The 23,179-nt window shown below is 55.3% G+C and overlaps 2 protein-coding genes across 3 annotated transcripts; both read left to right on the top strand.

The window, feature by feature from the left end:
- The first annotated feature begins 1,866 nt into the window (after positions 1-1,866).
- Positions 1,867-13,813, top strand: HROB (homologous recombination factor with OB-fold). 2 transcript variants are annotated; one of them, XM_077806389.1, is made up of 10 exons: positions 1,867-2,020; positions 2,728-2,778; positions 3,710-4,978; positions 6,149-6,232; positions 8,036-8,176; positions 10,883-10,991; positions 11,545-11,630; positions 12,264-12,422; positions 12,676-12,901; positions 13,336-13,813. In XM_077806389.1, the coding sequence occupies exons 1-10, from the start codon at positions 1,991-1,993 to the stop codon at positions 13,407-13,409; spliced, it is 2,229 nt and encodes a 742-aa protein (XP_077662515.1). In that variant the 5' UTR covers positions 1,867-1,990; the 3' UTR covers positions 13,410-13,813. The 2 variants fall into 2 exon arrangements, with proteins under 2 accessions (XP_077662515.1, XP_077662517.1); XM_077806391.1 differs by having other exon boundaries at positions 1,932-2,020; positions 2,526-2,778.
- A 1,621-nt stretch (positions 13,814-15,434) lies between these two features.
- ASB16 (ankyrin repeat and SOCS box containing 16) lies at positions 15,435-22,239 on the top strand. Its single transcript, XM_077806436.1, has 5 exons — positions 15,435-15,961; positions 16,785-17,052; positions 18,863-19,355; positions 20,399-20,512; positions 21,401-22,239. Exons 1-5 carry the CDS (start codon positions 15,649-15,651, stop codon positions 21,584-21,586), a joined length of 1,374 nt encoding a protein of 457 aa, XP_077662562.1. The 5' UTR covers positions 15,435-15,648; the 3' UTR covers positions 21,587-22,239.
- The last annotated feature ends 940 nt before the right edge of the window (positions 22,240-23,179 follow it).

The following is a 23,179-nucleotide window of genomic DNA, read 5'->3' as shown; positions in this document are numbered from 1 at the left end:
AGTACGGCCTATCAAGAACAGAACGAGGCAGAACTGAAAACTAAACATCCAACCACGCGAGGATTCCAGGCCCTGCTGTCAATATCCCCGTCGTGGGACGACACCTCCCTGTCTGCTGCTGGACAAAAGTGAAGTTTTCCGTTCTGGAGCATGGGACGGACCCAAGAAAAATTCCCCAGGTGCTGGGGCGTGGGGGTTCCACTTGCCGACAGAGACCCAGGCTCCAGGGTAGAGTTGGCGCTTTTCCAGCCCCCCTGCCAACCAGGCCAGATGTTCCAGAGTGCTCAGCCCCCGGTGAGGCACTAAAATAAGTGGCTGGATATTCCCTGCTCGGCGGACGCCGAGCTCTTTTGTAAGTCTGGAGGCCAGCAGCGTCACAACGGAGACGCTGGGATGCAGGTGGATGTTAGAGCACTTGGGGAAAAATCAGAAGGCTGAGACCAGCTTCAAGCAGAGCAGAGCTGCTGACCCCCTATAATTATAAGGCAGCAGCTCTTGGGCTGCACTGTAGAACTTCACAAGCGGCCCTCTGGTTTGCTAACAGGACAGAGGGATGAGTAGACGGGCAGATGGATGAGGAGGTGGAGGGACAGACGCACAGACAGACAGATGGGGGGACAGACAGACTGGTGGGGGGTGGGGTGGACAGGCCGGGGGATGCAGAGACGCACATAGACAAGCTGGGGGATGGACAGCTGCGCATAGGCATGGAGAGGGCGGGGGTAGGGCAGAGAGACATAGGCAAGTGGATGGCCAGATGCACATCTGCATGGAGGGGGTGGATGGCCAGAGCGACTGATGGGAGGATGGGCAGATGGGCATAGGTGCTGGAACTGGGCGGGGGGGGGGGGTTGCTGCGCCCCCTGGCTTGAAGTGGGTTCCATCATATTCAGAGTTTACAGTTTGGTTCAAAGAAAAGGAGTATTTGTGGCACCTTACAGTTTCCACAGCATGCATCCGATGAAGGGAGCTGTAGCTCACGAAAGCTCATGCTCAAATAAATTGGTTAGTCTCTAAGGTGCCACAAGTCCTCCTGTTCTTTTTGCGGATCCAGACTAACACGGCTGCTACTCTGAAACCAGTTTGGTTCAATGGCTCTCAGCACACCCCACTGTACAAACTGTTCCAGCACGCCAGGTGGATGGACGGACGGGTGGGTGGACAGGTAGATGGGTGGATAGACTGACTGGTGGGAGGGGGTGGACAGATGGATAGATGGGTGGACAGATGGGGGGACAGATGGACTGGTCGGGGGGATGGACGGACAGACAGACTGGTGGGGGTGGGGTGGACAGATGGGGGGACAGACAGACTGGTGGGGGGTGGGGTGGACAGATGGGGGAGACAGACGGACTGGGGGGGTGGACAGATGGAGGGACAGAAAGACTGGGGGGGATGGGCAGACAGACGGACTGGTAGGGAGTGGGGTGGACAGATGGACTGGGGGGGATGGGGGACAGACAGACTGGTGGGGATGGGGTGGACAGATGGGGGGACAGACGGACTGGGGGGGGAATGGGCGGACAGATCGGGGGACAGACAGACGGGGGGATGGGCAGACAGACAGACGGACGGACGGATGGGCGGACAGATGGGGGGACAGACGGACGGGGGGATGGGCGGACAGGTGGGGGGATGGGGGGGACGGACAGAAGGGGGGACGGGCGGACAGGACGGGCGCCTGTACAGGCCGACAGACGGACCGGGCGATGGGGGCGGGGCGGCCGCTGTCCCCGCCCCGGCCCGGGCGGTCGGAGGCCGCGGGTCCGGGTCCCGGAACCTCCCCTTTAAGGCGGCGGAGTGACTCGCGCCCGCCGAGCGGACAGGCCGCCCCGGCCCCGCCCTTTAAAGGGGAGGTTGCCCCGGGCCTGGGGGCGCTGCCGGCGCGGCGGGGGTCCCTGTGCCCGGACCGGACCCGACCGGACCCGCGCCTCGCCCCGCTGTGCCGCCGCCGCCTGAGCCCGCGTCCTGCCGCGCCGGGCCGGAGCGCATGGAGGGGGGGCTCTGCGCTGCTGCCATGGTAACACCGACCCCCCCGGGCAAGGGGGGGCCAGGGCGGCCAAACACCCCGGCCCCCGCCCCGGCATGGGAGCGCCTGGGGGTGGGGGGAAGCTGGTTACCGTAGGGGGGCCCCCCCCACCCCCGCCCCAGGGGGAGGCCCTGGGGGGAGCTGGTTACCCCTTGGGGGGCCCCCCCACCTCCGCCCCAGGGGGAGGCCCTGGGGGGAGCTGGTTACCCCTTGGGGGGCCCCCCCACCCCCGCCCCAGGGGGAGGCCCTGGGGGGAGCTGGTTACCCCTTGGGGGGGCCCCCCTGCCCCAGGGGGAAGCCCTGGGGGGGTGGGGAGGAGCTGGTTACCCTCGGGGGGCCCCCCCGCCCAAGGGGAAGGCCCTGCTTTGTTTCAGGGAGCCTTGCAGGTGAGGTCTAGTGGCATTGGCAGGGCTGTGATACATCTGTATCTTGCATGGTGCGTAACTGTGCCTGACTAGTCCCATTCGTCTTTCCTTTGCCTGAACATCTGCTTCAGCCATGGGTTGGGAAGAGACAAGCCCCTGCCTTGCGAAAAATAGAGCTGTCTCTGGCCTGCCACGGGCCCCTTTGGGCTTAACCCCCAAAGTAAAAGCAAAGAAACCTGGCGATTCCGGTGTTGCATAAGAAATGGGCAGAGAGGCTGCCATCTGGGGCAGCACGTCCTTGCAAACGCAGCTGTCTCTCTCACTCTGTCCCAGGCTTGCAGGCTGCAGAAGCTGTTTGCTGTGGAAGGGGAGCTCGAAGACGAGGTGAGGAAACGCTTGGGAACTGCCGTGGGCCAGGAGAGAACTGGCAGGCGAGGGCGGAGCAGGAGTCTTGCTTTGCTGGTGAAGCAGGCTGCTAAGGTGTTGGTGGGCTGGCTCCTCAACTGAGCGACAGCCATTTACACCAGCTGAGGGCCTGGCCCGGAGAATCTTGCCTCCTTCGTCGCATGCGACGAAGTGGGTATTCACCCACAAAAGCTTATGCTCCAATACGTCTGTTAGTCTATAAGGTGCCACAGGACTCCTGGCCGCTTTTACAGATCCAGACTAACACGGCGACCCCTCTGATACTTGCCCCCTAGTTCAGCTCAGGTTTCAGAGTAGCAGCCATGTTAGTCTGTATTCGCAAGAGAAAAGGAGTATTTGTGGCATCTAAATTTGTTAGTCTCTAAGGTGCCACAAATACTCCTTTTCTCTTAGTTCAGCTCAGTCCCTATTTACACCACCCCGATAATTAAGTCGGGGGGGGATTCACTTGCAAGGCGTAGTTTAGGTGGGACCTGTCTCCCCTCCCTGAGCTGAAGTACGGGGCTGTGTAGAATCTGTGATGTACCCTTGATCGGCAAATAAGTAAAAGAAACCTCTCTGGCTGCTGCTGACACCAACGGTTATCAAAGGACACGCTGACAAAATGTCTCTCCCAGCTCTCAAATGGTGTAAAGTACTTGTATCTAGCAAGAGAGAAAAGGCCTGCAAACTATGGACCCGATAACTGCCATTGTCTCTGCGCTGTGTCAGGTCCTTGTGTCCAGCCGTGCTTTACGGTCTGGTCCAGGGCTGACAATAGCAAGTCTCTGATCTTAGGACCTTTGTACCTCTACTGGGTTCTTAAGTTAAAGGGCCAGGTTAACTGAGTCACTGGCGCATCCCATGTAAAGAAAGCTTGATCTTTGTAGTGCCTTGTCTGCTTTTGCAGGATTTTCTGTCGGCCGTGGAGGATGCGGAGAACCAGTTCTCAGATTTGGTCCCTGTGAACTCAAGATGCTTGAGGCCCTTTTCTTCTGGTCCCAGAGACCCCGGCACTCTCCTGGCACCCGCTCACGAGTCCCCACTTCCTGCTCTTCCCAGTACCAGCATGCTGTCCCCAGTCTTTGGGCCGCAGAACCTTCCCAAACTGAGAGTTGGGGCTGATTGCCCCTCCAGCAAAACACCTGGCTTGAGGCCTCGGACGGTGGTGAACGATCAGACTGTGGAGCCTCCAGCTGTGGGCTTCAAGGCTCTCAAGGCAGCCCCCACATTGGCAGCACCTGCCCTGCGCACTTCAAACCGCACGAGGGACTGCACACTAAGCTCGGCAGCAGGGTTTAAGTTTGTGAGCCGACAGCCTCCCCCCCTTGCTCCCCGTGATGATGAATTTGAAAATGACCTGTTCTTGGCAGCCTGCGTGCAGCCAGGTCCTGGGCCTGCCGTGGCTGAGAAGGGGATGCCCCCTCAGGTGTGCAGGAGGGACGAGAGCAGCCATGGAGGGACAGCCTTCAAAAAGCTTCGGGTGGGAGATCCCGTGGTAACTCCTAGCCCTGGTGGCTCAGTCTCTCTGCCGCATGAGGGGACTCGAGCCATCTCGAGGGGGGCAGACAGGATGCAGAATCTGTCCCCATTCCAGCAGGCGGATCCTGCGCTGAAGCTGAGGCCGAGCACGGCAGGTTCTTGCTTCTCTCAGTCTAGCCTGGTAGCTCCGGCTAGCTCCCTGGTGAATGCAGTCCCACAAGGCAGCACAGCTGCAGGCGTGTCTTGTGGCACCATCTCCGCTCCCAGGTGCCACACTTCGAGGCCTTTTCAGGCATCTGGGGGTCAGCCTGGAACCGCAGCAAGCAGCCCTTCTGTGGCTCCAGTAAAGGCTCCAAGCCTCCACTCCCCGGGGAGTGGCAATCCAAGGCCACCAGCACCACAGATGCCCAGTCAGGGCTGTTCCACACCCAGAGGGCCCGGCAGCAGTTGGCGGCCACCTCTTAGGCTCCCCACAGGACCACGGTCCTTGATGACTTGTGTGGAGTCACCGACTTCCACCCCAAGAGCTCCCTCCTCTGGCTCTGCTGCTGCTGGGAGCCTGCAGACTCCGGTGGTCACCAATCACCTTGTACAGCTGGTCACGGCAGCCAACAAGACTCCCAGGGCTTCTGGCTGGACCCCTTCACGGGTGAAATCTCGCCGCTTCCCAGGACCTGCAGGGATCCTGCCTCATCAGGTAGGACACGTTGCAGAGGAGATGGCTGAAATCTCAGTGGGAAACGGCCACTCAAACAGGGACACCAAGGGATTGAACTAATCAGTGTGTTGCCTTTCAGGTGTGATCCACACGCTGCACCCACTCTCCACTGGCCCCAGAGCAAGCAAGGCATGGCTGTTGCTTCCCTAGATTTCCTTCTGCACGTGGGGTCATGGGGAGCATTACCTACAGCCTCCCATCTTCATGGTGATCAGAGAGTCAGCTACATAGCCATGTAGGCCCAGATCCTGAGAGGTATTTAGGTACTTCCCTCAATTTCAGTGGGTGTTAGCTGCCTAAATACCTTTGAGGATCTGGGTGGTAGTATCTAGATATAACAATTCATGGCCTAGGAATCCCCGACATTCAGAATATTTCCAGGGCAGTTGAAACCTCTGGACAATACTGGGGATAGGAACACTGCATTGCGGGCCGCTATCTTACTGTGATTAATCAGGGTCAGTATAAAGGGGGTTATACTGCTGTAAATATGACCTGTGAGTAGATCAATAGGGGTGAAAAAGGTGATTGCTGGGTGATTGTATCTTACCCCGGCATCACTGAAGCATAGAGAGTTTTTGCTTATATTTGATGTGTGAGGCACTGCTGAGCGTGAGCTCTCATAGGTTCAAGCCTTGTGTCACTTTCACTTTCCAGATCTGGTGCATTAGCATGAGATGGCAATGTCTGGGTTACAGCCCCTGCAGGAGCGGGCTGTTTGGATCTGCACCCAGAGCTGTGCTTGTTTGGGATTGGACATGTGGTGGTCATCAGGAAAGTGTGTGTGTGTTTTTAAAAAAAAAATGGCACCACCTTATTCAGCAGAACTGTCCCCATTGTGTGTGCTGGAGCTGTTTTCTCAACTGGTGGAGGAAGGAAGCTTTATTTACTTCTAGGCTCACAGCCTCTCCCTTGACCCCAGTTTCAGAGACCCCAGTCCAGCCTTAACTGTCATTCTTTAAATAAGATTTGTAGCAGAACCTCTTTATGTTTTGAAGGATTGTTTTTGAGGCCCCAGAGACTTGCTATGAGAGATGTAAAATGTGTTAATTGCCTCTGAGTGTGTCCTGAGCACATCACAAGTACAGCTCCTTAGCTGGATTAGGAAGTAACAGATGCTTCTCTCTTTCTCTCCTGCTCTCCCCTAAGTATGGTGGGAAAAATCTGGAGGAAATCCTGATTTCCACTCCTCAGACTCCAGCCCATGGAGCACTGGCGAAGCTACGGACAGAGGTAATACCCCTTTTTCCCTGTCCCCCACTCCACACAGCTCTAGCAGAAACCACATCAAAATTGAGCATAGCACCCCAAAGTGTGTTGCTACTCCGTGCTAGCTGCATCCAACAGCAGCATGAGGCATGGTACCAAAAGCTGCTCCTGATCAGGGTCTCATTTGCCTGTGAGGTGTGGTTGAAATACACCTTAGCAAAGCCAGAGATACCCAAAAGCTTCAGAACAGTCCATGGATCTGGGCAGCAAATAGTCCACAGGTACTGGTCCCTTGGCATTGTGGCTTTGGTGATCTGCACTCCTTGGCTGCTGCAGTCAGATGTTCTGCTAGGAACTTCTCAGAGCAGACATGCTAATCTTCCCTGTGACAAGGGCATTTTGCTGCAGCTGGAGGCTAATGGACCACTTGTTTTCTCCTTGGGGCAGAGCATTGTCCATTCACCCCAGGCCTCTTTCCAGAGTGATAGACGGACCTGAAATGTCAGATGAAATAGCTTAGACCTGGATTAGAACTTTTCTCACAGTTCAGGGGTGGAGTTGGAGTAGGGTTCTCTGGCCTGCGCCATCTCCATTAAACAGCCTAGAAATGAATTGGAAAATACAGACTAATGGGTCATCTCACCTGTCCCCTGGCAGGGTACAGGATTCATTGTTCCCATAGGAAGCGTCCAGTGCTTTGTCCAGTTCCGACCCCCACCAGCAACTGTGCTGGCTGGTGTCTAGGCTCAACTGCAATGACTGTAAATAAAACCATGAGCCTGGTGGGGCTTATTGGACCATTTGAGCCATGTTGGGCCAGCAAACTGGGTTTGCTGCTAATGTCTTTCTTGGTATGTCTACACAGAGACTACAGCAGCATAGCTACGCCCCATAGCTAGGCTGGCATAATCCTGTAGCTCAGATGCAGCCTTACACCGACGGAAGGGGCTTCGGTTTTCTCCATCAGCGCAGGAACGCCACCTCCCTGGATGATGGGCACTAGGTCAACGAAAGCCCCCTTTGTCAATATAGCTGCATCTATGTCAGGGTTAGGTTCAGCATACCTGGATTTTTCACACCCTTGACTAATTTAGGTATGTCAGCCTAATTTAAGAGTAGACCAGATGTCCGATACGGGTAGGGTTGGCAGAATTTGATCTCTCTCTCTCTCGCTCTTTTTTTTTTTTTTTTTTTTTAAATGTGACTGAAAATAGCAATGTTTATTTTTAAGCATTTTTTAGATATTTATCTATTTAAATTTTCAAAGTTGTGGGAAATTCTGGGGGGGGGGATTCAGAGTCATTTAATGACACTAGACCTTGAGATTCAAAAAGTTAAAGCGTTACAAGCCGTTAACACACATTATCAACATCTCATGTCAAAAAATACAAAGGAAATCTCCTTACATCAGCCAATCAGATCTGTTCATTTGCTAGTCCATTTGTAACCAGCCTGATTCAAAAGGCGAAATCCCAGGGTTCTGAGTAGTTCTCAAGCAGCATTCCTCTCTCTTTGCCTGTCTCTATATTTATTGATGGGGGGGCGGAATTTGTTGGCTTGTGTGTATGTTCGGTGAAATCGACATTTATCAATAACCATCTAATCCTTCCAAGCCTAGATCTGGGAACCTGACCCAAATCAAAAAGTAGGATCGTGCCAAAATAGTGCTCGTGAGTAGCATCAATTTGGTGGGAGGGTCAGCTCTCGTTCCCCTAATGCTCTACTTAGAGCAAAAGCTTTGTCTCTGCCTAGCCAAAGAGATGCTAGTACAAGATCAACTCTAGGTTGATTCTGAACATAGTGACCATATCCATCCTGTGACTCCAGGAAGTGCCGAGTTCCCAGCAGCCAATCGAGGAGGACTTTGGAAAAGGCCCCTGGATTGCCATGAAAACCGAGCTGCGGTTGGATGAGAGAGACCCCTCCTGTTTCCTCAGGACATACAGCGTGGCCATGGTGCTGAGGAAGGTAAGGAGGGGCCGGTGCTGGGTGTGAAGGCTGCTTCCTGGAAAGACGAGTTCAATCTGCACTGGCATCTCCCCCGGGCTTTTGCCCAGGCTCTCTAACCACCGGATAGTTTCGGCTTCCCCTGCCGTGCTGTGCAGATCCAACGAGACAGAACTGGGTCCAGCATCTGCTACCTTCACGGAGGCCTGCAACAGCCTCCTCTGCATAGGGCAGATGTGCCTGATCTAACTTGTCTGAAGCAGCAGTTAGCTGGCAGTTTCCAAGTTGTCACCAGGACACTAGTAACTGCTGGTGCTGTTCTGTGAAACAGCTATGCAGCTTGAGTTGAGAACCCTGCTGGCCCGCACGCCTTGACCACGGGAGCGCAAAGCTAATCTGGCTTCAGTTTAGCCGTCGTTCAGTTAAAGGCATGTTCAGTAGCCCCATTTTCACAGCCACGGTAGTGTCCCTGTTGCTGTCCCAGGGAGCTAGGACCTGTCATCTGCAGGGCATGGGATCCCAGGATAAAACACTATCCCGTTGTCCCAGGACTAAGATGCAGTGACCCATGGGAATTATCATCTCCCTGCACAAACTAGTGTCTTAAAAATGGTTGTTAAAGGCTCATGCACAAAATACTTTTTTATATGGGCAGCCCCTCATGGCATTTTTATCTTCAGAGCAGTTTACAAACAGTAGTCAATCCTCATGCAGACATACGCTGGCGTGGTGCCTAATACACTCAGATGTCTGCTATAACCAGGTGATTATACTTGATTGACCACATTCAAATAGGCACAGGTGCTTCTATCTAGTGAATGATCATCCAGAACTCAGCACCTGTGGATAGTTGAGTCTCATCCCAGTGTTCCACCTGGCTAACCACAAGTGCCTGTGACAGGATTTTGGGCTTCCCTCTGACTTTGCCCATGTTCATTGCTAATGCTTTGATTGAAATAAGCAATTTGATCTTGTATATCCGGGGTAGCCAGCCTGAGCCAGAGAAGGATAACTCAGTGGTTTGAGCTTTGGCCTGCTAAAGCCAGGGTTGTCAGTTCAATCCTTGAGGGGGCCATTTAGGGATCTGGGGCAGAAATTGGGGCTTGGCCCTGCTTTGAGCAAGGGGTTGGACTAGATGACCTCCTGAAGTCCCTTCCAACCCTGATATTCTATGATTCTTAAGGAACCAGAATTTACCAATGTTCATTGCCAAAGAGCCACAGTAATGAGTCAACAGCCCCCCATTAGCTCTTCTCTCTCCCCCCACCCGCTCCCACTGCCTCTTGCCCACTGGCACCTCCCCGCAAGTCCCGATCAGCTGTTTCGTGGCATGCAGGAGGCTCTGAAGGGGGAGAAGTGAGGGCATGGCAGGAGGAGGGGAGGGGGCGGGAAGGGGTAGAGTGGGGGCAGGACCTGTGGCAGAGCTGGGGTTGAGCAGTGAGCACCCCCCGGCACATTGGGAAAATTGGAGCGTGTAGCTCCAGCCCCGGAGTCAGGGCCTGTACAAGGAGCCGCCCATAGTAACTTCTGAAGAGCTGCGTGTGGCTCCGGAGCCCCAGGCTGGCCACCCCTGTTGTGTATCCAACAGGAGCACTTGTCACTTGTACGTGGGCCCCCATACCAGTATGCTGCTGCCTCCTTCAGAATTTTTGGCCCATTTGTTTACAGTGCAGTGAGAAGTGTCTAGAGACAATGACTGAATTATTCAGTTCTACCTGCTCTACAGCTGTGGGGGTTAAGAGGTGGAAGTCGTGTGAGAGGAGAGGGGCTAGTGAAAATAATTTAGTCCCAGATCAAATTAATTGGAGGATCAAAGTAGCCCGATTGAAGTGAGCATTGAAGTCTCTTTATTATTCAAATAGACACCTGCTAGCCACGTTGCAAATACACTGGCTTATAAAAAGCCACATGCACCAGACGATATTAACCTTACCCTCCCATCCACTGGTACACATACACTCTGGGGGAAGTGCAGAATGGCGCATAGTTGAAGGCTGCTGCTAAGCTTTGATCCAGGAGTGTCCACTCTTCTCTGCCTGAGGGCCACCTTGTCCTGTTGGAATCAATACTTATGTGGCAGATTCTCTGCCCCGTTCTGCTCCCTTTGTGCCACCCAGGCTGAGGAGCAGCAGGAAGGGAGAGAAGCCCCTCGGAGCTCTCCTGGCTGACATCAGAGCTGTGGACTGTGTCCTCCTTTTAGCGATGAGTGTGGTTCGGACACTTCTGTTGGGGGGGGCTCTTGGAACCCAGGCTGCATGATCAAACAGCAGCGATGTTCTTAGCACAGTTGCCCAGGAGGGCCCCAGGGTGGATGCCATGATCCTAGCCCACCCTTTTGGCAGAACACTCCACACAGGAGTGGAGCATCGTGCCTGGAGCCCTGAATTCCCTGTGTCCCTGAAGATTTATTGCACTAATGGGTGTTCGTGGCGCCTACCGGCGCCCGTGGGGATTAGGATTCCACTGTGCTGGGTGCCGACCATGCAAATAGTGAGAGAGCCCCTGCCCCGAAGCTCTTCCTGTGTCATAGCAGTGGGATTTGGGTACAGAGAAGGGAAGCAACTTGCCCAAGTCCACGTTGGGGGTCTGTGGCAGACGCTGGAATTGGACCCTGATCTCCTGAATTCCCAGTTCAGGACTTTCAGCGCAAGGTGACTCTTCTTCTGCTTTAGTGAGTTGCCGTAGGCAGTGGTTCTCTCTCTCTCTCTCTCTGGCCTCTCTATGCAGGCAGCGCTGAAGCAGCTCCCGAAGAACAAGGTCCCCAGCATGGCGGTGGTGATCAAGTCACTGACCCGCACCAGCGTTGACGCTGGCGCCGTGTTCAAGGATCCTACTGGTAAGGACGGAGGTGAACCCTTCGGGGTGAGGGTCGCTGGGGCAGGTGAGCAGGGCTGTGGACCAGCAAAGGAACTATAACCAACAGCTAATAGCTGGCTGTCCTCCTCGTACAAAGGTCTAGTTTCCCATCCAAAAAGAGACATCTAGTGCCTGCCCGCTGGCTTTCCTCGGGGTCTCCCTCGGTCTGTTCTGCCTGGAGGAGGATTCGCTCATCGGAGATGGACGTGATCAGCTAGGTCCCATCTCCCAGGGGCCAGTACAGGATTGATCCTGGCAGTGTGTCCTCAAGTGGGCTCCTCCTTTGTAAGAGCCAGGAAGCTGGGATGGAAATGGCAAGATGAGGCGCATTGAATAAGTTTCACTCCAGCTTGCCCCCTTGTCCTGATTCCCTCCCCGTCCCAGGTGGCTTGTCAGCGCTCCCTCTTGGCTATGTCCTCGCAGGCAGATTTGCCCCATGCATAATGGCGCAAAGCACTGTGGCAGCCTGCTTGGCTTTGGTCTGACTGTACCTGCCCCATGTTGCTGACGAGTTCTCTCTGTCCTGCCTGCAGGAGAGATGCAGGGGACAGTGCACCGCCTGCTGCTGGAGGAGAGACAGAGTGACCTGAAGGCCGGTTCAGTGCTTCTCTTAAAGCAGGTACCTGAGGCAAAGGAGAGTAGGGCCAGGGTTTTGTACTGAAGGACTCTTAGGTGGGTATGTTTTGTTCCTGGAGGTAGATCCCAATGGCAACAGGGATGCTTTTAGGGCTCCAGTTCTGGGGTGTGTGGATTTAATAAGGGGCATGCAGATTCATCTGCCACTAGTCATTGATTTGCATCCAGCTCCAGATGTCTCTTACTGCTTTCATTCTCTGAGATGAATGGGATAAGAAGGGAGAGCTCGTTCATCCTCAAATAAAATCCTTCTGTAGGCAATGACCAGTTGGCACAGATTATGTCCCCGTCCCCCCGTCGTCCCCCCCCGGTAGCTGGCTGTCCTCAGAGGCCAGTGACTGAACGGGCCATAGAGTCTGAACTCACCTGGCTGCCCCAAGAGGGTGGGGAAGCCTATTAATCTGTCCCACGCCGCCCCAGTTTAGGATTTGGGCCATTGGTCTCCAGCACTGCCAATCATCTGTCAGAGGCTGGTGAAGACTGCAAAGCACGATGGAGGTGCTGATTCTTCTTCCAATGGCATCTGCCTATTCCCTCGCGTGGCGAGCACTGCTGGGAACAGGCAGAGGCCAGAGAACTCTGGGTCCAGGCGAATAGCCTTTCCCTCTGGTTGCAGGTGGGGGTGTTCTCCCCGTCCCACCGCAATCACTACCTCAACGTGACCCCCAACAACCTGGTGAAGATTTACCTGCCGGAGTCCGGGGACGGAAGCCCCCTGCAGCCGTCGCAGGAGCATGGGGAGATGGGAGACGGGACAGTACCAGTGTCCTCAGAGGTACGATTCAACGCAGAGCAGAGAGCTGTGCTGGATGGCAGGTGGGGGCATCTCCTGTGTGTGTTGGACTCGGGAGGAACCAATGTCCAGTCCTTGCAGGGGCGTATTTGGAAGGTAGCTGGGGAGATAGCTCTAAGGAGATTCCGCAGGGGAATATGTACTGACATGGGAGACCTCAGGAAATGAGGGTCTGACACTGAGAGATAACAAAGGGAAAGCCCAGAGCATCTCACTTGTGTCTGGCTTTTTGTAGGTCCATAGCCCGGCTGAATTCCAGCAGGACTCCCCAGAAAATCTCTCCGGGGGGGCTTCCAACCCCAGGAGCACAGGGAGTTCCAGGAGGGATGGAAACAGCAGCTGGCGTACAAACCCATCGCTTGGAGGGTTATTGCCATGCCTAGGGAGGCATGGAGACGGCACATCGGGCTCAAACAGACCTTCCCAAGAGGAGCCCCTGGGGGCTGAAGCCTGTGACATGGGTAAGGCAGATTTTGCTGCAGATGTTATGGGCCAGGTTCCCCAAAGAGCTCCGCTTGTGGTGGAAGCTGAGCTCTCCTGAAAACATGGTTCCAGTGGCGGGGGCCAGGCACTCGAATCTGGCCCACCCACCAACAAGGCCAGACGCCTTCCACTGGTGCCATCACACGAGGGCCATGGCTGCCATCTGTAGGAAATCCCAGGAGAAAGTGGAAGACGCGATGGCTCTTTCCCCTAATGTCGTCTTTTATTTTTCCCTTTCCCAAATGTGTTTAATCTTTCATAGAAGTGGGCCCATACATTGGGAAGTGTAACTCCTGGGGTGAAAGGGTTAATCCCCCAGTGACAGGGACTGGATGCCCCTGGGGATGAAATGGGAAACTTTAAGAAGTGGAGGAAGAAATGGACTTGAGCCCCTCTTCTTCTGTCTGTGCAGACGACCTGGATGGGCTCCTAGGACAGCTGCCAGAGGACTTCTTTTCTGCTTCTGCCATGGAGAGCAGCCAGTGACCCCCTCTAGAGCTATGACATGAAGATCCCCAGCCACCAAGGAGCCGGATAGTCACTCAGCCAGTGGCAGAACCTGGGCTGAATCCTGGCAGAGCAAGGACTCTGAACAGCAAGGTGACTCGTGTGCCTTAAGTATCCTGTATACGTTTATGAATGGTAAGTTTGTTGTGCGTCTGGGAGCTGTGACGACAGGACCGTGCTGACGGATAGTCTGGGACTCCTGAACCGAACAGGGACGACACTGGCAGCCCTGACGTGAAATGATTCCTGCCTTGCTACCTCTGGGCTCTTCCACCAGCACCCTGGCACTCTTTGCTTGGTGCCCTTGACTGATCACGACCCGCAAGTGACAGCTTTCCCTGCTTGTATCTGATTCCTGCATTAAATGGGTGTTTGGTACCTTTCACGTGTCATGCTCTTCCTTCCGCTGTCCTGCTTTCCACCCCTTTGGTTTTATGCAAAGCCAGCCTGTCTCCTAGCCAGGAGAGCATGGTGCTGTGTGGGGAGCATTGGAGGCTTCTGTTAACTGGAGCATGTCTTCTTTAAAGCATTAACTGAAGCTGGCTGGGTTCCTTCTGGGAGTGAAGGAATCCCAGGCCATGCTCCTGCAACCTGTCCATTGACCTCACTGGGGAAAGACACGTGCAAGGACTGCGTGATCCAGCCCATAACAGGACTGGAGCTGCAGATGAGGACAACGGAGTTCTTGATATTGAAGCCGGATCCTCCCTGCTGTTGAGCAACTGCAACTGCACTGAGAAGCAAAGGAGCTCCAGGATTGAGTCCACTGCTTCCCTCAGACAAAGGCTTTTATCAGATGCACCTGTGTGGGCGTCGTTCTCCACTGGGCATTGGGATGGCAGCCAGGCCTGCTGGAATCCCTGTGCCGTGCTTGAGATAGTGACCGCGTCACTCGCCCCATGTCCTGAGTGCCAAGGCCAAGCTTTTACCCTCTGCTCCCCTCTCTTCCTGGCACCCTGCTGATCTGACCGCTCTGTTCTTCTTCTGTGACCTCTTCCCAGGCCCTGGTCTTAAGGGGATGCCGTCGGGTTGTGTTTTTTTTTTTAAAAAAAAAAAAAAAAAAAAATCAAATCAAAGGCCTGTTAAAAGCAGCCCAGGGCTGGTGTGATTCAGTGCCAGCACCCATGAAGAGAAGGCCACGCAACAGGGAGACTCCCGCATGTGGCTGGAGGGAAGTGGCCGGTGTGCTAATGTTGCCTCAAGCAGGTTACCAATTTTTGTTTTGTTCCCCCCTGTCTATTTAAAAACTGCTCTTGAATTGCCAACACCATCTGTCATCAATGATGCCAGTGAAAACGTGGCTTGTGATTTAACTCTCTAATCTGTAGACTGGGGGGGTTTCCGTTCCTCCCACTCTTGCTCACTCTTCACTTGTGGACTGGAATTGAAAGGGCTTAAGGAAATACTTCACAATGTCCCTGGTTCTCTCTGTAGAGAGGTGACCTGCTTCCCCCTCGCAGGTGTCTATGATCGAGGCTACAAATTCTCCGGCCCGAGGGTTGTGTTCTGCACTGCCTTTTATTCTGAATTTGGCCTGGGGGTGGCTGTACAACTAGGAGAAGGAGCGGTTCCTGGCCCCGGAGAGCTGATCCTGAGAAGGGTCGACCACCTACGACTGCTCTTTGTTGGCACCTCTCAGAATTGAGCCCTGAGTCAGACAAGGTAATGGCTTAAATGCAAGGCCACGTGGTGACCTGACAGCAGGTGCCTGAGGGCCGCAGTGTGGCCATGCGAGGAAAGGGAGGCGGCGTGACACTACACCATTCAGCCTGGAGCAGGGCACTGAATGTCACCACTCTTCCTTCCCCACCCCCCCCACCCCGTGGACTCAGCCCCACTGCTCTGCGGGGGGTGTACGGGGACAACCCCGCTTCCCACTCGGGCTACGTGTCTGACCAGAAAGTCTCCCTGGGCTGCTGTAGGCTTGTTCTATCCCCAGACTGCTTAAACTCCTGCCATCCAGCAACAGGCTACTGGCTCTAAACGCCACCGGCCCCAGATGGAACATGACCCTGCAGAAACTTCTGCTTACTGCCAGAGTAAGTATCCCCGCTATTTATAGCACGGCCTGGCTTTCTCTTCTGAATCAACAAGGGGAGGGGTTTTCTGCTCATACCCATATTCGCAAGCCTGAGGGAGGTGGCAGGGGGCACTAATCTGCCCGTCCCAGAGGCAAGGAGGCTGCCCTGGCTAAGCCCCGTCCCGCGGAGCCAAGAGAATGTCTAGGGAGACCTTCGCGTTCACTTCCTCCACCCTGCGCGCCCTGCGCCTACAGAGAGAGCGGCTGGAGTGGGAGGATCGTCGGAGGGCTCTCTCAAGGCAATGCCTGACCAGGAGGTTCCCACCGGCCACCAGCAGCTCCCTGCTCCCCAAGCCCGCCCGGCGTCCCCAATACTGCCGGGACCCTGCTGTCCACAACATCCTGTACACTGGGGACTTGCAGACTATCAAGAGCATCTTCAAAGACGAGGCTGTCGCGAACGTGATCGTGGAGATGGTCAGCGAGGAGCTGATGTGGGCGGCAGAGCTGGGTACGGAGGTGGGGTTTCTGCTCTGGGCTTGTGGTTGGAACAAACCCAGGGCTGAGTACTGCTTTCCTGTCCCCCACTGCCCTAGTTAAATGATTTCCCCACACCCCTCGAACAGAGCCAGAGATCTTGTGCTCCCAAGGATGTGTCGGTTCTTGGGGCTTTGCTCCAAGTGCGGCAGAAAGGAGCCAAGCAGAGTTCAGCGAAAGCCCCTGGGGTTTCCTGGGTTCTTTGCTCATTCCTGAGCACGTGACTTCCACTGGAGAGCAGGGGATGGGCAGCAGGAGTCCTGGGTTCTAGTTCCATCTCTGCCACTTAGTTGCTGTGCAGTTGTTCATTTATTTGTATTACAGTAGCAGCTGCAATGTAGGTCTGTGGGCGCTAGGTGCTGTACATACATGTAGTCAAGAGTAGCTCCTTGTCCTGGAAAGTCTGCAGGCTAAATAGCCAAGGCACGTAAGTGGTGGGAGGGGAAAAACAGGGGCAGAGAGTTGGCAAAGATGCCCTGGCAGGGCAGCTTCCCTGCCAGGAACAGAGCTCTGGTTCCCTGACGCCCTGGCCCCTAAACCCCATTGCTTCTTGGATCTTGAGCAAGTTGCTCTGGTTCTCTCTGCCGTCTCCCCCTGCCTCGCTGTGACTCTGAGATCATGTGTGTGCTCAGCCCTCTGCAGGGGCAGGATCCCACAGAGGAATTCCAGGAAGTCCGGGGGGGGTGGATTATGGTCAGAGTCGAGGTTGGCAGTCTCGATTTAATGACCATGAGTGGAACCCCAGGGCAGGGCGCTTTGAGATTCCCCTGCTCTCCTTCCCACCTGCCCCCCCTCAGGGTTGTGGGTGCTGAGCCCTCAGAAGAAGCACACCTCCCCCTTGCGGATCGCGGCGGCCAGAGGCTACCGGGACTGCGTGAAGCACCTGATTCTGCAAGGGGCAGAGGTCGACGCCGTGGTGGGCGGGAAGGCCGCCCTCCATGACAGCTGCATCCACCAACACGCTGACTGTGCCCAGCTGCTCCTGAGCTATGGTGCCAATGCCAATGTGCTGTCGGAGGAGGGGCTGGCCCCGCTGCATCTCTGCACCTCCCCGGAGACCTTGCGGTAAGTGTGCAGGTAGGGGTGGGGGAAGTATGTCTTGAAGGGGAATTTCTACCCTAACCAGCAGAGACCTATAGGGCAGGCAGGTCAATGACTTGCAAACTAGCTGGACTTTGGGAGGGGGGAAATGGCACTCCCCCAAGTTCTGCCCACAGGCAGAGATCCACCCACACTGGAGAAGCCAACACAAGGCTCCACCTTAGATCGTCACGCTATGCCTAGCTTAGATCAGTAGCAGAAGAGGTAAGTGATCTCATTTCACCGGTTGTCACTAGTCTTCAGAGTCAACGAGATGGGTCGCACCTTCCTGAGCTATTGTTTCAGGCGGTCTGCAGACATTGCTGCCTCGGTTCCTATTTTGACCATTCTATTCCCAATGGTCAGGGCTAGAGGTGTGGGGCCAAAAGTCTAGTGATGACGTGACCCCATGACATGGGCACCTCTGGTTTTGGGTGGTCTCTTTGAGCTGCCCTTGAGGGGCCTGGCTTCCAGACCGTGCCCTCTGAAAATCCGCTCTCTGCCAGGTGTCCGTTGGAAACCCCCCCCCCCCCCCCCTAGAGTCGCTTGTGACTTCTGAAAATCTTGGCCTTGTTTGTTTTTAAATGAAAGCGGAGATTGCGGCGTGTGAGTTGCAACCTCCAGGGAAAAGCAGCTGTTCAGCCAAGCAGCACATGCCAGCCTGACTCCCCCTCTGATCCCAGCTGGCCCCCTTGGCCAGCAGCCTTGCAGAGAAGCTGAGGGCTGTATGGGCCACTGCGAGCGAATGTCCCCTAGGAGAGCTCCTTCTGGCGCAGGATGGAGGCACGTGGTGTGAACGGTAGCCCCAGGGAATCTGTCCGCTGCTCCCCGGCCCTGCGGATGCTGGATCTCCAGAGCCCTCTGACTAGGGTGACCAGACAGCAAGTGTGAAAAATTGGGACAGGGGGTGGGGGATAATAGGAGCCTATTTCAGAAAAAGACCCCCAAAGCGGGACATCTGGTCACCCTACCTCTGACACTGGCCCTGTGAGCAGCCAGTGGGGCTGGTGTGGCGGCACGAGACACTCCAGTCCCTGCCTGATGGGCGAGGGGGTGGTCATGAGGAAGGCTTGTGCTCCCAGCCAGCAAGATCGATCCAAGCACATCAGGGGCCCCGCTGCTGAGCCTGTGATTGCCAGGCCCAGGCACGCCCCGAATCTCTGTGCCCTGCGAGCCGCAGCCCCTGGAGTCCTGGGGAAGCGAAGAATGTGTCCAGAACCGGGCTGTGTCTTTGTGGCAGGAGCTAGGGGCTGGGGGATGGAGGCAGCACTAGCCTGGGCCGTGCCCTAGTTGGCATGGAGCGGCCCGGATTCCCCAGGGGACTCAGGCCTGAGCACAGGGTACTCCATGCTCCCTGCTGGGGTTGGTGGGTGGGGTGTGGTCTGAGCTTCCTTTGCCACAGTGCTGCCTGCCAGTCGCCCCCTGCAAGGGACGAGGGCTTAGTGCCGAAGCCAGGAGCCACCCCGTAGACCCTCAGCCCAGCGGAGCCTGACGCTTCCATGCTGGGCCCTCCCTCCCATGGAGCTTGGATCCAGCCAGGTCGCTGCCCCCAGCCTGAGCACGCTTGCCTCAGACCGATCAAAGCCCCCAATTCATCCTGGGAGCGGCACCTGTTCGCCCCATGCCCCGGCAGCAGGACCTGAACCCAGCTCTCCCACCCAGCTTGGGAAGGAGAGAAGGATTCCCCCCACTTCCCGGCAGTCCCCCCCCCCAGGCCTCGGAGCGGAGGCTGAAGCACCCCGGAGCAGCAGAGGTAGGGGCTGGGGACGGGTGAGCCTGGCTGTGTGTTTTGCAGGTGCGCCGAGCTGCTTCTGGAGCACGGGGCCCTGGTGAACCTGAGCACCAGGGACCGGCGGACGACCCCGCTGCACGTGGCCGCCGAGCACGGCCTGGAGGCCCACCTGCAGCTCTACCTGGGCTACGGGGCCGCCCTTGCCCACCGGAACCGGGAAGGGGAGACGGCCCTCAATGCCGCCTGCGCCAGCTCCGACAGGCCTGCCGAGGCCGAGCGCTACTACCGGGTGGCCAAGCGGCTGCTGGAGTGCGGGGCCGACGCCAGGACGGCCGGCAGGAAGAACCACACCCCACTCCACAACGCCTGCGGCAACTGCCAGCCCCGCCTGGTGGAGCTGCTGCTCCAGCACGGGGCTGCCGTGAACGTCCGCAACTGTGCCGGCTACGCGCCCATGGACTGCGCCCTGCAGGCAGTGGAGGAGTGCCCGGACGGGCAGCCCGAGAGCATCATCGCCACCTTGCTGGCTCACGGGGCGGCGGCCATCCACCCCAAGGTAAGGGAGGGAAATGGCCTGGGGGCTAAAGCACGGCCTGGCAGTCGGGACTCCGGAGGGAGGGGAGTCGAATGGTTAGAGCAGGGCTCCTGGGTCCTGTTCCCCTGCGCTCGGAGGAGGGAGTTGGGCCTAGTGATGGAAGGAGTGGAAGGCCATGGAGTCCAGACTCCTGGGTTCTGGCCCCAGCTTTGCCACAGACTCCCTGTGTGATCTCGGCAAGTCACTTAGGAGGCTCTCTGCCTCGGTTTCCCCGTTTCTCACTCCTCAGAATTGTGAGGCTGAGTTAACGTTTGTGAGGTGCATTGAACTCCTCGGGTAGAAACGAGTCACGTTGGCTAAGGGTGACCTCAAGAGAAGAGTAAAAGCCGGGGAAGGTGTGGGGTGAAATGCATCTCCCTTAATCCCCCAGCACCACCCTTGGTTGCTCTGATGATGAGGGCTAACAGGTCTTTTTTTAATCTCTCCATCCTAATTCTGTATGAGGCTCCCTTTGTGCCTGGGAGACGGGTTCATGCTCATGCTTCAGGGCATAAACCAGCCACTAATTGCTGGGGTTAGGAAGAAACTGCATCTATAGGATTGCTGTTCATTTCCCTTCTTGCATCTTCCTCTGAAGTATCTGGCACCAGCCATCAGAGGCAGGTCCCTGGCAGCTCCCAGAGCACCTACAGCCTTCCTGTAGGATCCCAAACCCCTTTGCCAACTACAGACCTACACAGTATAAATGCAGCCATGCGGTACAGCAGTGTAGGGTGAACCTCACTCAGTGCAAGGGGGATTAAGTCCCTTCTGAAACGTGCACGTGGTAAGCTTTGCGTTTACTCCTTCCATTGTGCGTTCAGGGAGGGAGAGTTGAGTCCGTGCTTGCTGGGATCTGACCCTGTGACAGCAGGAATTTCCCAGCGCTCTAGGGTTGAGGCCCACATCACTGCGCGATCGTCTCTGGCTCCCTCTAGCTTCGCTGGCACCCTCGCCCTCCTTGTGTTTCTCCGCCCTCCTGGTCAGTTCACCCTGTCCTCTGCTCTCTCCCACCTGGCTCTCAGATGCTGAAGTTCTGCTCCTTGGCCCCTCGTGCCCTGGAAGTCGTGCTGAACTCCTACGACCGGATCCCGTCCTGCGATTCCTGGGTGGAAGTGGTGCCTCCGGAGATGTGGCAGGTACCTCCAGCTCGCAGCCTGCTTGGCACCAGGCAGGGCAGAGGTGCAGCTTGGGTGGTTCTGGAGGCCGAATGGTGGCTTGGCCCCCATATGAGGTGCATCTGGGGCTGCAGCAGGGCAAGCGTCTGCCCCGGAGGTACCTGCTGGGGACAGAGGGTTTTATGCTGTTGCCTAATATGCAGCCTGATGCTCAGTCTGCTTGGGGCTGTAGGCGACATGTTAGCCGTCCCAGTACACATCTATATCGCATGTATTCTGCATAACCTCGAGAATTTGGGTCTTTGAGCAACTCGCCTGAGGGACCAGAGAGTGGGATCTGTGGCTGCAGGACAGTCTCCATAGCTTGGGACTTTTAAACCTGGTCCAGATAAAGAAACCCCCTCTTGGCTGCAATCCCACATTGGTCAAGGGGACTAGATCAGTGGTTCCTAAACACCGCTCCATGCTGGTGATCTCATTGGCTGGGGAAAGGCTCCAAAGAAAGAGATGTAGAGCGAACACCCATAGAGTTCTTGGTCCTCCAGGGTCTAGAGAGGACTGGGATATAAGCGTGGGAGGGACCTCCTGGCTCAGAGTCCAGGCCCCTGCTGTGGTAGGCCACCCATCATATCATCCCATTCATAAATTCATCCAGTTCCATCTTAAAGCGAATTTGGTTGTTTGTGCCCCACCACCATGTTCCCCTCCCTCGGATGGCTAGAAATCTTCTCATTTCCAGCCTTTATTGAGCGCACAATGGGGGACTTAATAAAGTGAGGGGCTTCTGGGTAGGAGATCTGCCTCTAACTCTGCGGAAGCAGCTTGTGTCTGCCTCTCCTTGCTCCTGTACTTAACTGCTGTGCTCTGTGATAGACGGAGCCTCGTTTAATCCTCCTTCCGTCCTGGCAGGAGCACAAGACGTTTTACAGCTCTGCTCTCCAGATGACGAACCAGCCCCGCCAGCTGCAGCACCTGGCACGCTGTGCTGTGCGAAAGCACCTGGGAGGACGGTGCCATTCTGCCATCCCCGAACTCAAACTGCCCCCGTCTCTGCGGGATTATCTGCAGCTCCCTCTTGAGGGCTACATCCGATGAAAGAGAAGATGCATCCTTCGGGCGTGATCTTTGGGGAATAGCTTTGAATTGCTGACGAGTGACTAGAGAGAGCCAGTGGGCTTCAACACAGGCTGAGATCCCAACGCATCAGGGGCTGTGTTCTGTCAGTTGACTCATGCCGAGTAGTAGCCCCGTGGGCTACTTATAGAGTAAGTTGCTGATCAGCATGAGTGAGGTTGGCAGAATCTAGCCTTTTCTGAATATACTTTTATAACAGGGTTTGGCTTATGCTAGCACCAGTTTCCACCCTGCTCTACTGCATATAATGTGAGGACAAAGGACGGTCAATGAAATTCAAAAGCGGCATACTTAAACCTGACACAGCAGAATATTCTTCCCCATGCAGTACCTAGTTAGTCAGTGGAACTCACTGCCACAAGAGATCATTGAAGCCAAGAGCTGAGCAGGACTCAGAGGACTGGACATTTCACTAGAGAACAAGGAAATGCTGAGGTAGAATAGCAAAGCCTTCTAAAATACAAGAGTCTCTCTATGTTTAAACCCTTTCTGCTTCAGGCCATGAGCCAAATGCTGACGAAGGGGGTCAGAAAGAACGTCTCACTCTGAGGGGAACGGGGAATGTTTCATCCTTGTCCCCGGGGCAGGTCCTCCCACAGCAGCCTTCTGCTGGGTTTTCTGCACCTTCCTCTGAAGCAGCTGATACTGCCCCCTGCTGGACACAGGACACTAGGCTGGATGATCACTGGTCTGATTGATGTCCCTGGGTTTTTTTTGTTTTTAAACCCTTCTTTCTAAATACCAAGAACTGGGGTCAAAAACTCCAGTCTTGGGGATGCCAGTACCCTCTGTAACCAGGGCATCGTTTTGGATCCACAAACGGGCCAGCAGCTGAAAAGCACAAAACATGAACGCAGATGGAATCTGCTGCCAGGTTTTGCAATGCCTGTGCCTAAGGCCTGATGCCTGTTGTGTGTATCCCTTCCAAACTGGAGCACTCTTAAATTCAGGAGTGAGGTGTAAAGACCTAAATGGACAGAGCCCTAAGGAGTACCAGCCCAGAAGCTCATCTTGTCCTGTGTCCAAGAATGGCCCGTTCCAGCTCATTCCAGAAGAGAGGTCAAGGATACCACCAGTGACCAATAATGGAATAACCTCCCCATAGGGGAAGTTTCCTCCTGACCCCTCTGTTGGTTTATTCCTTGAAGCAGGAATGTTTTTAAAAATACCCAGCTCTCCATCTGTAAATCTCAAAGCAGTTAAAGGCAGGTCTGTTTCATTCCCCAGCTGTAAAGGGGGTAAACTGAGGCATGGGGCAGTAGAAGTGACTTGCCCAAGGTCACCCAGCAGGCCAGTGGTAGAGCTGAGAATCGATCCCTGCTCTCCAGTCCACTGCTCTAGCCACTAGAACACATTGTAGCCCTTCCAAGGGATTTTAAAAAACAACCTTCTAATGTAATTATGGATGTTATTATCCAGTCTTTTAACTTGAATCCTGATTATGTATTTTAATCTCATGAGCTCAAAAACTGCCTGCAGTTTGCCCTTTAGGGGCAGCCTGCGTTAGTTTCCCCATGTAAAATAAAAAGCTAGAGCAAATATATTTCAAAACAA

The sequence above is a fragment of the Eretmochelys imbricata genome, chromosome 27 (genome assembly GCF_965152235.1).
Source record: "Eretmochelys imbricata isolate rEreImb1 chromosome 27, rEreImb1.hap1, whole genome shotgun sequence".
In the NCBI taxonomy this organism is placed as follows: domain Eukaryota; kingdom Metazoa; phylum Chordata; order Testudines; family Cheloniidae; genus Eretmochelys; species Eretmochelys imbricata.
This window is presented reverse-complemented; position numbering and strand designations above follow the sequence as displayed.